This window comes from Pseudorca crassidens, chromosome 4 (genome assembly GCF_039906515.1).
Source record: "Pseudorca crassidens isolate mPseCra1 chromosome 4, mPseCra1.hap1, whole genome shotgun sequence".
In the NCBI taxonomy this organism is placed as follows: Eukaryota; Metazoa; Chordata; class Mammalia; order Artiodactyla; family Delphinidae; genus Pseudorca; species Pseudorca crassidens.
In genome coordinates this window covers 22,580,593-22,596,726 of record NC_090299.1, presented here as the reverse complement: position 1 = coordinate 22,596,726, position 16,134 = coordinate 22,580,593, and the positions used below count along the sequence as shown (strand labels likewise).

Below are 16,134 nucleotides of genomic sequence, written 5' to 3'. Positions count from 1 at the left end.
CTTTTCATTTTCTTAAGTGTTTTAGAAAAGCAAAAGTTTAAATTTTGATGTATTCAAAATTATCATTATTCTTTTATCATTCATCCTAAGAAGTCTTTGCCTAACCCAAAAATTTTCTGTGTTTTTTCCTATGTTTACTACCAGAATTCTTACAGTTTAGCTCTTAGCTCATTCATGAAATGAGATTTCATTTCAAGTTAATTTTCATATACAGTGTGAGGTCAGTGTTCATATTTTCCATATAGACATCCAATTTTTCCAGTTCAATTTATTTAAAAGATTGTCCTTTCCCATTGAACTACTGTGGCACCTACTTTTGAAAATCAGTTGACAGTAGATGTGTTGGTCCGTTTCTAGATTCTATTTTGTTCATTGACCCATTGGTGCCAATACTACACAGGCTTGATTACTGTGGCATTATAGTAAATCTTGAAACTAAATAGTATAAGATCTCCAACTTTGATCTTCTCTTTCAAATTGTTTTAGCTTGTCTAAAACAAATTATTAGCTTGTATCTCCATATACATTTTATAATCATTTTTTCAATTTCTACCAAAAAAAAAAAGTCCATTGGAGTTTTGGACTCACATTGAATTATCTAGACAAATCTAGAGATGAGATTGATATTTTAAAAATATTTAGTCTTCTGATCTGTGAACATGGTATAGCTCTTTTTTGTTTATGTCTTCTGTAATTTCACTTAACAATTGTAGTTTTCATTGTACAGATCTTGCATACATTTTGTGCTAAATTTATCCCTAGATATTTCATGTTTTTATGCTAATTTAAATGTTTTAATTTCAATTTCCAGTTGTTCATTGTTTACACTATAGTTTTAAGAAAAAGTTAGAAGCAGCATTCTGGGAAGTAGTATGAATTAAAGACAAAAGGAAAAGGTGGCCCTAAATGATAATTCTTTCTAATGAAGAAAAAATTATAGCAATAGAATCGCTGAATAACAAAATCCATGTGAAAGAATCATCATTGCTGACTGTTACTTTCACTTTTATATTCAAGCATGGGAAATTACTATTTATTCATAATGAATTATAATACAGAACATACCCAGAGACCAGTGAAGAGAAAAGGCCCTCTACCTAGGGTCAGGAGGCTTAGACTTGAGTTGTCACCTGCATACTGAAAAAGTATATAGTCCAAGATAAATAAACCTTGACGAGCACTTCCTTCTTTTTCATTTTTGTATTCAACTAACAGTTGGTGAGTGTTCACAAAGAGCCAAACACTGTGCTAAGTGCCATTAAATGGGACAAATGCTATACTCCATATCATTAAGGGGTTATAAGAAAAGCTCAAATGAGAAAGGGTTATATGAACTATTTTGGTAAACTAAAATATAAGTTTAATGTGCTGCTATTACTTTTATTATAATTATGCCATGAAAATCTTTTTTATAGGTGTTATTACTTTAATACAGAGCTCATACCAAAATAAGGAAGTGTCTCTGGAAAAACATTAAATGGATTAGAGCTAGAGACTCCTGAAATTCATTACTCCATGACACACCAAAACCTCTTCTATTAACCTGTAACTGAATGGTACAAGTACTGTGTAAATCCATAGATGTGAAGACTGACTTGTTATTTTTAAAACCTGGAAAGGGAAAGAATGGGCTTGAAATTTATATAGCTTTTTCCTTCCAGATGAAGGAGGTAGGCTTATTAATTTCTATTAATAGGACACCTCCTGCTGACAGTTTTTCTATTAGAAATCTGGCAAACTCACAAATATGACAGATGGACTGAGAATTCAGAAGTATGCCAAAAGACTTTATGTAAAGTGATGCATTCAAAAAATATGCCAGTTTCCTTGGTTATAGATTAATATCCGAACAATTAAAAATACTTGCTTGAAAAATACTTTTTTGTTCTTTGTATTTTTTATTTTTTTAGGTTTGATTCTCATAAAGGTTTCTGGTGTCAATTACTGGAAGAAGGTAAAACAAAATGCCTTGGAAAGAGCAAAGGAAGAAAATACCCTCCAATGGATCCTGAGGTAAGTATAGAGCTTAAAAGTACAAACTAAATAAGCAAAATGATACATAAAAATATATCTATTTTCTTATAAAAGTGATTAAAATAAAAATTCACCCTTTATAAAAATTAAAAGTGACATTTGGATTAGAATGCATTCAGGTTGCTTGTTTTGATTTTTCCAGTGATTATCTTACCTGTCATGCAAGAATAAAAGAAAACAATAGAATTTGCCATTTTGAATCAGGACAAAGAAGGCAACATCTCATTCCAAAAGGAATGATACATTCACAGAAATTTTAGCACTAAAAATGTTAACTGAAACCAAGACAGGAAATGTATCAGCTGGAAATTGAAAATAGGCCCAAAAGATTTTATTTTCACTGTCTAAGTCACTCTCTAGTAGTAAGTGTGGCCTGCATAATAATATTAATTATTGGTATACTAAGTTTTGAACTGTTAATATGTTAATAAGATGAAAGAATGAATATATTTCCCAAATGTGTAAGATACTAGCAGATAATTTAGGCTCTGGAGAATGGAGACACCCAAACTTAGCAGTAGGTATGTAGCGCTTCGGGTTTATTCTGTTCCAAATGGTGACATAGTGATCACTTAAAGCTACAGTTTTCCCACTTTGTAGACGCTATATATTTACTTTAAAGCTTATTTCACGTATATTAAAATTTATTAATATTATTTTGATTTCATAATCAGTCCAGCTAACATATAGTTTGGACATAAGAATGCAAGTAGATTGATTTTGTAAAAAAAATTTTTTTTAACTCAAAAATGAAGACATTATTTGGCATTGTTTTCCCACAATGTTTAATATATTATGGTAACTAAGAATCCTGCAGTGGTCCGAGAATCCTAACATGGTATGAACTTGTCTGGATACTTTTTAATACTTGAAGACTTTAAGGACCCTTTTTGCAACCTGATAGAGACAGAGCATCTATCAAGCTAAGCTCACTAAGCTCACAATTAAATTCTATCTAAAAGGCATTGTGGAGGTTCTTGTTCTTTTGATAAACAAGTTGCATTCTCAGAACTCCAATTTTCTTTGGTGGGTTATTAAAATATACCTTCAGAGCACTACGAAAACAATCCTTACATATTAATAAATATTCAAGGGCAATTCCCATTGTATTTCAAGACAGTAATATAAAGTATCTCATTTTCATGTATGTCAAAGCTATCTCTCTATATATTTATTAAAACTAAAACATTCAAGACACTGTAGAACATCTTTCTTAGTATTTTATTTCACTCCTATCAAACACATACTGAGACCTAATATTAAATTTGTGGTAGAGAAAGATAAGAAAAACATAACTTTTCAGGATATCATTATTTCCATATCTCCCAACAAGGTTACTGCGTAATCCATCCCTAAGATATTTTTTCTCAAACACCTCTGACACCAAATGTGTGAGTTTTACATACCAAGCAATGCTCCAATTTTCTGCAGACACCAGCTAGGTATCCTGCAGTTTAATCCAATTCTGACACTAACTATTCAGGGTTAGTGTAGCCCCACAGATTAAGGGCTCAGCCCCACAGAACTGCCCCCTTCAGACTCCAGTAACAAGTAGTGGGTTCCCAGGTTACTCACACTTCTGTCCAACTTGGCTGCAAATCAGGGGTTCCCTCATCAGGTTTTATAATTTGCTATAATGACTCACACAACCCAGGGAAACACTTCACTTCCTATTATTATAAACAAAGAGGTACTTAGGACAAGGTCCAGAAGGGTCCTGAGCACAGGAGCTTCTCTGTCCCTGTGGAATCTGGGGTGTACCACCCTCCCAGCACATGGATGCATTTACCAACCCTGAGTTATGGAGGTTTCGTTGCACAAGCATGGTTGATTAAATAATTGTCTGTTGGTGAATAACTCAATCCCCTGTCCCTCTTCCCTTCCCTGGAGGTTGGAGGGTGGGGCTGAAAGTTCCAACCCTCTAATTATATGTTTGGTTCCTCTATAGCAACCAGCCCCCATCTGAAGCTATCTAGGGGCCCATAAGAGTCAAGTCATAAGCAGAAACTCAGATAAGGTTTAAAGGAAATTATTGTAAATAAGAAAAGCCACTCTTTACACCCCTGTCACTCAGGAAATTACAAGGGATTTAGGAGCTCTGTGCCAGGAACCAGAGTCAAAAACCAAATATATATTTCTTATTATATCACAAAATCATATACATACTGGATTTATTTGAGGGAGTAGAATAGCTGATTTTGTGCAAATAGTGCCCAGAGAGGAGGCAAGAGTAACGGGTCCTTCCTGGAGGTAATGGAAACACAAATGTGTACACAGATTAGAATAGGCAGTACTGTCACCACACTGCTTGCTTCTCCTGCTACAGAAAAACACCAGAACCCTTCCTCACAAATATCACCAAAACATCATAGGATGGAAATTAAGAATGCTGTTAGCCTACTTCCACTTTGACTTTGTTTATCAAAATACATTGTAGAAAGGGAATAAAAACTGACATTTTAAATGAACCACTAAGTCTATGACCTCTCCAAATCAAAAGCATTTAATAGATTCTTTAATAATAGGCCAATAAACAACCTGATATTGAATTTATTATACGATTCCTTCTTTTACCATATATTATGATTCCCTCTTATTACACTAATTTCATGAGTTTGCATGAAGTAGACTACGTTGGCATACTTAGCAGATATCCTATCTGTGATTTATCATCTAAAATAGTCCCTTTCTGAATGATGGTCAGATAACAATGTATGTACAATAAATCCTGCATATCACTGAGTTCTGTCCTAGTAACTTTTGGCCTGAATATATTAGACTCTCAAATAGGACATGTTGTACATTACAAGTCTCATATCAGTTATCTTGCCACATGAGAGAGCAGAGCAACAAGAAGAAAGGGTACTTGATTATAGGGACCAACATGCACAAATAATAGGGCACAGGACAAGGGTTTGGCTACAGAGGCAGCACTGATACAGACAGCCAGGTTTGAAAATAATGCCAAAAAGACCAAAAAGTTGAGGTACAGTTGAGATAATCCTCAGTAACAGGAGGTACGATCCAAACTCCAAAGGGATGTGTGGTCGATATTGATCCCAGGAGGTTCAATTCTAAAATTAGTTAAGATGTTGGAGAATCCTTTGCCATATGGAAAATATCAGGGAGCAAAATGGCAGGAGCTGGGCAGCCCCGGGCTGCTGTTGTTCCAGGGTTTCTCTCATAAAGGGGAACAATGCAAAGTAAGATCTTAAGAGAAAACACAGTGGGGAAGGTTAGAAACTTAGCCTCTGCACAAAGGCCTAGGGCTCAGCCCTGGATTCCAGGTCTGGCTGGCAGCAAAGGAGGCACAAAATGATCAGACCCCCAGATGGAGTATCTGGGAATATGATTTGTCTCCACCTCTCTCTGGCCTGGGTGTACCAGCTGGGCCTGTCAGTGGTTTTACAGCTAATGACCGTGGAAGACCAAAACCAGAAGTGAGACAAAGGTTTGGGTTCTCCCTTGATCGCAGTGATGGTTAGAATATAGCACAAATGTCAGTCTGGTTCCAGTGATCATAATGACTACAAAAACCACTATGTTACATAGAAATTACCAGTATAAAACAAGATGATTTTCTATGGCCTTTAAAATGGGGTACCAGATATGACATTTTAAAAGACTAGCACAAGGAATTAAATTAAAACTTTTTAAAGATTCAACTCAACTAAAAACCCCAGAATAGGGACTTCCCTGGTGGTCCAGTGGTTAAGACCCCATGGTGGGAAAACTAAGATCCCACATGCCACACCGTGCAGTCCAAAAAAAATAATAAAAATAAAAACCTCGGAATAGTGTAAAGCAGGGAGGTATAGATACAGATTCAGAAATCCATCCTTCACAACATTCCCAACAATGGTCATTTACACTACATATAAACCCCACTAAACACCATCTTACAAAACAGTACTTTCCATTTCTGACAATTTCAATTATTAAACTATTTTTCTTTATTGAAGAGAAATCTACTTCCCTATAAGTCAGAATCGTTTACAAGGCATTCCTTTCCTTCCTTGGGTCAAATAGTACAAATAAGGTTATAGGCTTACCTAGTTTACCTACTGTATTTTTAAGGTTTACCATAGTACTGTTTTAGCAGTGAATATTTTGTGTATGCCTTAAAAGAGCTCTTAAGAAAATATTACCTTCAAAATCTAAATGTAAATTAATGATGACAAAGGAGTATTTTATTTTATAGATTTACCAACCCAACTCTTATTCCAAAGCCAGGATAGTTTTAATAGAGCATAATATTAGACCCAATCAGTTATTACAGCTATATTTCTAGCAATTCAATCTAGTTATTTGAACATTTAATTCTGCACAAATAAATCCCATGTTTAATATGAAAACCCTTTCCCTAGTGAAAACAGCATATGTGTTTGGAGTGTGTATTTTGAAGAACAGAGTCACTGTGTTTATATTGTGCTAAAGGAATAGCCCACATGCTTAATATCAGTTTTAAACCAGTATGGTTTACTTGACACAGATATGAAGTATATGAAGTATATGAAGTATACTTTAAAAAACAAAATTAAATGTCCTTTCATCTCCTCCTCCCATCTCAGAGCAGAGTGTTTCTATCCAGCTACTATCGGGACCACAACGTGGAACTCTCCAAGCTGCTGCACAGACTGGGGCAGCCCCTGCCGTCCTGGCTGAGACAGGAGCTGCAGAAAGTGAGATAGCACTAAGAGACATCTCGAGAATGCATCTCCGTGGAATGCTCACCTCTCCCAGAGCTTCCAGGGGCTACCAAAAGGCGGTTTATAAACATACCTCTTCAAATGAGAAAAAAAGAACAAAGGTCCTTCCATGTGCTGGCATGTGGATGAGTAGAAACAAAACAAACAAACAAAAAAGGTATCTGTTACAAGCCTTGAGGCCTATGGCCTTTCTCTTAACACTGGAGCCTGTGGGGTCATTGGAGACTACTGTGCACTCATTTGGAAATCAATAGCAACCAATATAAATATCAAACACAAATGCAGAACTGTCCCATTTTGTAGTAATATTTACACTTTTATATATCAACCAAGATTGGGTCTCTGTAGATTTTTAGGCTGCTGTTTGCCTGTACAATGTTTTCTTATTCTTCGATTCTATAAAGTGTCCTACAAAACAAGAAGCAAACATCACAATGTAGCATAAGACGCTAAAGGCCTAACATCCATGAAAAATGCTTGCCAAAATGTAAATCCACTGAAGTATTTAGAATTATAAATTACAGCTTGTGCTAGATCAAAGAGCGGAAAAGTTATATATGAGTTTATCTGCATCCAAAAAAAAAAAAGTGTTATAGCAGAAAAAAAAAGTGAGTTTTCATCCACATAGTCTAGTACATTTATGTAAAAGTTACTAACTTCTCTATCATAATTGTTATTCTGAAAGATACATTGTAAAGCCATTGGATTGGAAATAGAAACACACTAAGTATACCGAAACAGTAAGAAGTAATGGAAAGTGTACTGACTAAATCTTCTAAAAGGGAGAAATTGTAGGGTTCGGAAGATATCTGATTGACAACCTATGTCCCTTTTCTGTGAGCTGCAGATCAATTCCGGTAGTCCTCACTGGTTCTACAGAAACGCTTGCATAGTATCTGACGTATGTGTCATCTCCAGAAACAGACTGACTTTTCAATGTAAATAACTTTTTTTTAATGTTCCCAATAACAAAACCTATTAAATGAAAACTAAGGACAGTTTCTTTAGATGATATGTTAGGTTATTTACATTTAAATTATAGAAAAACTACATTGTTTCAGATAATTTGAAAAGAAATTGTGTAATGTAGAGATTTATGACAAAAAACAAACATGATTTCTGCAATGATAGAAGGCAGAAAAAGATAAGCAAAGCCCAGTCCCATTTTTTAAGAACATTTCATACATCACTCTCATGGAAGACAATAGAACACAGTCAAATTTTTGAGTTATCTACTAAATTAAATGGAGGAAGTACAAAGATGAGCCAGGCATGGTTTTAAAATATATTTACGCTTAAATTTTTAATGATTATATGATTAATGAAGCATTCAAAAAAGGAAAAGAATATCATACTTATTTTCCTGTGCTTATATTTACTTAGTTTTTAAATGTACTCTGCACATAAAAAATTTAAGTAGTAAATAAATTCCCTGCTATGATTACATAAGCCTTTATGAAATGTTATCAAAAGTATGATTAGGAAAAAAAAAGATATGCCCAAATATTTTCATTGCCATTATAATGTATGAAACTAAACTCTATCAATTATGCACTAATTAGAAAACAAATTTTGAGATACTTCCACTAATTATAAATTTTTTTAATTGCATTATAATTATTAATTTAATTTTGTTTTATATACCCAAATGATATATTAATTTTAAAACAAACAAGCTATTAGCAGAAAGAATTAGACAACGAACCAGGTTTTAAGATTCCTGACAGTAAAAGCAAAATCAAAGTCATTTGGACAAACATGGTAAAGTCAGTCTTCATGCTTACTGCTACCATTTTAGAAGCAGCACATGCCCAGCATCCTAGGAAAATAAATACAGCCTTTAATCTCCACTAATTTCAGAAAACTAGCTTAAGAGGGTCATACATAGTGAGAATACGCCCCAGTAGTTACATATGGTATTATGTTTTCATTTCAACAGCAACAGTTCTACTGATTTAAAAAAAAAAAGAAAAAGAATGCATTTATGTTTCAAGGATGAGATGTGCATTTAAACTTCTAAACAAAGCTGCTATTGGCATAATTTTGTCTGGGTAAACTGAACCAACTAAACAGCTCACCCTTTAAGAAATGTTAAAAACACAATGGATGCTTGTGTACCGGAAGGAGAAAAAAGAAGAGATCATACCAAAATTTACTCATTCATAGTACAGATATTATGCTACCTAGAGCAGCAAACCTTTGCAAGGAATTGTGACCACTCAGTGTATCTGGGAGGCAACTCAAATTCTAGAGGACACCTAATTTCTGCATTGTATACTCCAGCTGGTTGTTATGCTCTTCTGGAAGGAACATAAATACATATGGGAAAAAATTGAGAGATAATGTGATTTTAAACTAGCTTTGTATAGAATTCCTTTTTCATTGCTTAAAATATGAAACTTCCTCAGGAAGAGATGAAATGGTTATTTCAGTGTTTATAGCTATAATATTCTTGTCATTCACATTGAATGAAAATTAATGCAAACGTTTTTTTCTCTGAGTTTTTTAAAATAAAAAACCTGGATATAATTCTGATAGTAGCATGGTACCTCATATGTTCAACAATAAACTGTGATAAGAAAATGAAGAGCTTGGGCCTGGTAATTTTAGGTAATAAGTAGGCATTTCTTTGATTGTTTGTGTTTGCCTGTGACAGAACATAGGTACCACTAATACAGTTCAAAATGGAGAGATACATGGAAAATTTCCCAGGAGGAAATAAGTTTATTTTTAACAATATAACCTTTAACAGGTCTTCTAATCAATGTTAGTCTTTTTTTTTTTTTTTAGTTCTAATAGATATAAAACAGTTCCTAGCATCACTCATGAAACCAGAGAATAGGAGAGGCACACAGCTGTTACTTAACAGACTTGAGAACCTGAATAATTATAGCATTTCTTACTCCCAGTGCTCAGCTCTGCTCCCGACAAATCGGCGCCTTTCTTTAGAGCTTTAAAAGGCGTTAGCTAGGCTCTCTTTTATTAAAAATCTAGCGAAAACAATCTGCAAAACAGGGGGTCGGGAGAGTTAGACATTTATCTACATTTTCCACAAAACTTTCTTTTTCTCTAACCCAGTCCCTTTCTTTTCTAAACATCAGGTTTTCTCATATTGCAACCCAACCACCTTGTCAACATGCACCAGTTGATTCCTCATAGGATTATCTCCCAGACACACAGTTCCCCAGTCCAGAGTACATCTGACTCCCAATTTTCTAGGTATGCCATCCTATGTTCTATCTACTCCAGGACCAACTGGTGAGTGGCTAATAAACCAACCCCATTGATGTTAGCGGCTTATAATGACTTAACAATATTTTACTTTCCAGAGATACCAGCACTGCATTTCCAGGAGATATGTTTTAGGCTAAAGGCTCACTAACAGGGAGGTACTGAACAGTTCAAATATTTTAAAATGAAGGGATTTCTCTCTTTTGGAATCATACTCTATGGCTGAATTTTGTTCTGCCAAAGCGGACTCTGCTTGGTTACCACCTACAGCATAGCTGCTGCCTTCTTCCTGCCCACCCTACCCCATACACACACACCCATCCCCAAAGAGATGGCAGTCATGGAAACAGCAATGATTACTTGTGGTGGATAATCCTTAAGAAAGTATTTGTGTTGGCTTGAAATGTTTACCTTCTCTTCACTTACTTTACCCAAAAGCAAACTAAATTTTATAAGGTCACGCCGTGAATTTTAGCTTTGAGTATAAAAGCTAAAGACACAGTGTGACATTGATTCCATTCCCAAGAAAATCTAGAATCTACTTTGAGGAAGCCTCTCACCTGTGGCCAAGGGTACCTAAGAGAATTTGAGGACCACTTTTCCCCATCCATTGCTACTACTAGTTCTTTCTGTTTTTGTCCTCAATTTGTTGTCTATATGGTTCTTGATATATCCAGTGCTCTTAACAAAAGTCACAAACATTTATTCACTTATTTATTAGTATGTGAAATTTATTTCTTACTCTGCCCTTCCACCTTCTTCCATTAATCCTGTAACTATCTTAATCTTTGAGTTTCTATCATTTTTCAGTCTATTCCCAAAAGTTATATATACAAAGATTAATAAATCACTGAAATTGGAACCTGCTAGATTTTCGCCATCTCTCTTTTTAGAGAAAGAAGAATCATGAATAGTGTCAATACGTGTTTAAGAAAGACATTCACTTGCCTGATTCAGGTCAGATATTTTACTTGCCTCGCATTCCCTTTCACGGAAGTCAAAGCAAATTTCACAAATTAAATACTCACAGCATAAAGTCTCCAAGATATTGTTAGGAAGAATGTATTTACCCACATTTTACCATACAAAAAACTGAAACTGAATGAAATGTGAAACATTTCCAAAGCACACAGGATCTATGACAAATCTTACATAAAACTATCTATATCAAGCTGTTTCTTGGTTATGAGGGAATAAATTAAGTGCAGGAAATGCCTGCTGTCTGCATTTCTGATGCCAAAATGCTCTATTTCAAATCAATAACTGAAATGGGAAGCAGATCTTCCTCTTAAATATTATGCATAATTTATACAGTTGGACCAGAGAAGATTGGTCTTCTTTTCTCTATTTGGTAAATACTATTCTGAATCTGAATTTTTTCAGTTTCAACCACTTTAAACAGAAATGCAAGCTCAAAATGCTATATACTCTTAGGGCTGTGCTGTATCTTTTCAGAACTTAATTTACATCTTTCAAAGCAAACAAAGCTTTTAAAAGCCCACAAAACATATGCCATCAAAAAATAGGGTTTGCTTCACATACAGATGAATAAATTGAAAAAATTATAAGAAGTTAAAGATTCTAATTTTAAAAACAATAAAAAGCTATGAAAATGTAATACTGGGACTTCCCTGGTGGCACCGTGGTTAAGAATCCACCTGCCAATGCAGGGGACACGGGTTCAATCCCTGGTCTGGGAAGATCCCACATGCCACAGAGCAACTAAGCCCTAGTGCACCACAACTACTGAGCCTGCACTCTGGAGCCCGCGAGCCACAACTACTGAAGCCCGTGCACCTAGAGCCCGTGCTCCACAACAAGAGAAGCCACCGCAATGAGAAGCCCACGCACTGCAACGAAGAGTAGCCCCCGCTTGCCACAACTAGAGAAAGCCCGCACACAGCAACAAAGACCCAACACAGCCAAAACTACATAAATAAATAAATATTTTTTAAATGTAATACTGACAAATTCTCATTCCCACCTATGATCAACTTGATAAAACCATATTGTTTCTATGTCCAGCTAATTACAAGGATGTCCTAAGTACAACTGGAATAGTAAACAGGATAGATTAGACCAATATAGATATTGGTCCAGTCTCTGTTCTTAACCAAAATGACACTGGGTAAGTCACTTTTCCTTTGGGGGCCTCAATTTCCTCATCCATCAATGGAAGAAGTCAAATGTGATCATCACAGCTCTTCCCCTTGCTTTATTTTATCATCAGTTATTGTAACATGTGACTCTCCCTATCTCTCACACATTCTGCCACAGGGCAGGACCTGTGAATTATCTTGGTGGTAAAGCTGGAAGCAGAAAGGTGGCCTGAGTAGTTCAACCCCTTCTCCCTCACTTCTCTTTGGAGAACACCCTGGTCTGCTTTTGACCTGTGGTAAGTTCAGCAGAAATCTATGTTTAAATACATTATTTTTTAAAAATACATTATTTAAAGCTACAAACATAACCAAAAGAACTAGAAACAGAAATAAAAATATGCACTAAAAAATTAGGAAGATGAGCAAGAGTGTAAATGAGGAACAAGGGTCTAAATGAGCCAAACGTCTCATCCTTCATGTGGGAACCAACAGACGCTGCTTAAAGTTCACAAACCAAGAAATTAAGGTAAACGATAGTTGGAATTATGGAGTTAATCAATGCAACTTGGATAGAAATGGTAAAAGGGAGTTAATTATCTTTGACAAATGGGGCTAGGGTGCAGGACCAGGGAGAAATATTTGAAGTTTCATTTCCAAGTGCATGCACTACTTTTATGACAACAACAGCAACAACGATCATTAAAAAAAAAAAAAAAAGTCTAAATATTTAGGCCCAACAGTATCCAATCTGGTGGGAAGATCACAGAGGCAAGAGAGCTAAGCAGCAGCTGACTTTGGCATCAGATGTTGGATGTTACCCTGGAGATTAACTAGCAAGTAAGACGTCGGTGGTGATGCAGAGCCTTACTTAGTGCTGTAGAGCAATGGCTCTAAAACTATAGCATGTGGACCCCTGGCAGACCCAAGCCCTCTTCAGGGAATCTGCAAGGTCAAAACTATTTTCATAATATACCAATTTATCATATTCCTTTGTCACTGTGTTGATATTTTCACTGATTTTCCAAGAGTAATAACAGGTAAAAGTGCTGGTGCTTTAACATAAATCAAGGCAGTAACATCAACCTGTACTCATAGTCATTATATTCTCCACCATCACACGATCATTTACAAAGTCAGCTTCACTTAAGAATAACCTTGACAAAGCAGTAACAATTATTAATACCATTCAATTTCATCCCTTCAGTACCTGTCTTTTTTTTTTTTTAACGTCTTTATTGGAGTATAATTGCTTTACAATGGTGGGTTAGTTTCTGCTTTATAACAAAGTGAATCAGTTATACATATATATATGTTCCCATATCTCTTCCCTCTTGCATCTCCCTCCCTCCCATCCTCCCTATTCCACCCCTCTAGGTGGTCACAAACCACTGAGCTGATCTCCCTGTGCTATGCAGCTGCTTCCCACTAGCTATCTATTTTACATTTGGTAGTGTATATATGTCCATGCCACTCTCTCACTTTGTCACAGCTTACCCTTCCCCCTCCCCATATCCTCAAGTCCATTCTCTAGTAGGTCTGTGTCTTTATTCCCGTCTTACCCCTCAGTTCTTCATGACCTTTTTTTTTTTTCTTAGATTCCATATATATGTGTTAGCCACTATGGAGAACAGTATGGAGGTTCCTTAAAAAACTAAAAATAGAATTACCATACGACCCAGCAATCCCACTACTGGGCATATACCCTGAGAGAACAATAATTCAAAAAGAGTCATGCACCACAATGTTCACTGCAGCACTATTTACAATAGCCAGGACATGGAAGCAACCTAAGTGTCCATCAACAGATGAATGGATAAAGATGTGGCACATATATACAATGGAATATTACTCAGCCATAAAAAGAAGCGAAATTGAGTTATTTGTAGTGAGGTGGAAGGACCTAGAGTCTGTCATACAGAGTGAAGTCAGAAAGAGAAAAATACCATATGCTAACACATATATATGGAATCTAAGTACCTGTCTTTTTAATGTTCTCTGTTTCAAAATGTGAAGCATGCCTAGAGCACCTCCGCTTCTTACTGAAGTACATAGCTATCTCAAGGAAAAGCACCTGAGCAATCGTTTGAGTTGCAAATTGAACTAGCTACTTTATTTTTTTCTTCATTTTATTTAATCTGAAAAAAACTGGATACTTCATTCACAGAACATCGTTTTGACTTAAAAGAATGACTGACAGGGAACTATGGTTATTCAGACTTGAGTAATTGGCAGACATTTGTTTGAAAAAGAACAAAGTGAGCCTGTCACTTCAAGAAAAACAATTGACAGTATTTACTGCCAATAAGATTTGAGCTTTCAAGTGAAAATTAGAATTGTGTAGAACTTGTGTCTACTACTAGGAGCTTAACAACAGGCTATTATTAAAATGCTTTCTTTGATGAGACTGATGGTGATATTAAAATATTATATATTGAAATGTACAAATGTTTGGAATATCTGCACAACTCAGTAAAACAGTATTTTCCAAATGATCCATGCATGAGGTTACAAAATCATTATACACAGTGCAACCATTATAATGGTAAAAGACCCATTCTTAGGGCAAGATAAACTAATAGTTTTTAATGTAGCAGAGTATGAAAAGCTCATTGATTTGGTTTCAGAGTCCACATTACAAATGACCTTTAAAAAATACCACTTGTCAAATTTTCTCAGAGTATCAAAGAAAAATATCCACAATTACCTGAAAGGCTATAAATATACACTTCCTTTTCCCAGATACATATTTGGGGGAGCTTCGATTTTCTTCACACACGTCAACAAAAACAACATATGAAAATAGATTAAATGCAAAAATAGATATCAGAATCCAGCTGTCTTCCATTAAGCCAAGCATTAAAGAGATTTGCAAAAATGTAACACAATGCCAGTCTTTCACTAATTTTTTTTTTGTTTTGGAAAATAGGTTTTTTTTAATTAAAACTATGATCTTATTATGGATTTGCTCTTGTTGCTTTTAAATTAATTAGTATTTTTTAGTTCCTCGATTTGAATTTCTAGTACAGTAAATTTTTTATTAATTTATTTTTATTGGAGTATAGTTGCTCTACAATGTGGTATTAGCTTCTACTGCCCAGCAAAATGAATCTAGTACAGTAAATATTGATAGATATAACACTTATAAACAAAAGCCATGGGGGTCCTCAATAATTTTTTAAAAGATAGAAGGGATCCAGAGACCAAAAAGTGTGAAAACCACTGGCATAGGACTTGAAAGTAATTTACGTACCAAAAGCCAAAACTTACACCATAAACGATAGACAAGAAAGAAAATAGGTGGAAAACCAGAGTACACCTCCTATCGCCTTCCCACTCCACTCCCAGACTGGAAGTTGCCTGTCTGGAGATGAAGGAATACTGGAAAGGGAGAAGAGAGGTAAACATGGGTATGAGTTTCTTCTCTCCCTGTTCTATCTCCTTGCTGCCCAAGTGAGTCATAAAAATGACAGGATGAGAGATCTTCCTTAAAACTGAGGATCCAAGAGTGGAGAAAGCTGTGTCCTACTTTGCATCTGAAAGTTGGCCAAGCAGCAACCTCCTCTGTGTGCTCTGCCCACCAATGGTATGGAAGCAAAATAGTAACAACAGGACCAGGTGTTGCAGGCATATGATCTAAGATTGTACAAGTTCCACAGGGGCACAGGAGAACATACAAAAATTCCCATTGGAGCTTCCCATGGAAGCTGCAAAAACCACTAGGAATAGGCCTATTTAGATCCAAAGGGACTGGGCAGCTAGGACCAGGAGGATACCTGATAACTGCAGGGCATTGGAAGAGCCCAGACCATGGAAGCCAGAGGCCACTTACCAAAGACTGAACTTGATGAGATTCAACAAGTGCCAGCAGAAGACAGATGATGGTTGAGGCCAAGGTGTCACCCTCTTACCTCATGTCCAAGACAACCTTGGGAAGAAAGGAGAGAAGAATTCTGAAATTGACTGGGTTTTTTAAAAATAGAATTAAAAATTCCTAAAGTGATGAACCGTATCTTAAATTGAGACAGTTACTGAAAACTAAAAAAAGCTACATTTCTGCACAG

The 16,134-nt window shown here is 35.7% G+C and overlaps 1 protein-coding gene across 3 annotated transcripts in view; it reads left to right on the top strand.

The window, feature by feature from the left end:
- LOC137223463 (bifunctional heparan sulfate N-deacetylase/N-sulfotransferase 3) overlaps positions 1 to 7,360 on the top strand; it is a 155,184-nt gene extending 147,824 nt beyond the window's left edge. For all 3 annotated transcript variants that reach the window (XM_067735205.1, XM_067735206.1, XM_067735207.1), the window contains exons 13-14: positions 1,911 to 2,013; positions 6,606 to 7,360. In XM_067735205.1, the coding sequence (XP_067591306.1) occupies positions 1,911 to 2,013; positions 6,606 to 6,725 (223 nt within the window). In that variant the 3' untranslated portion in view covers positions 6,726 to 7,360. The remainder of the gene's footprint in view (positions 1 to 1,910; positions 2,014 to 6,605) is intronic.
- Positions 7,361 to 16,134: the final 8,774 nt, after the last annotated feature.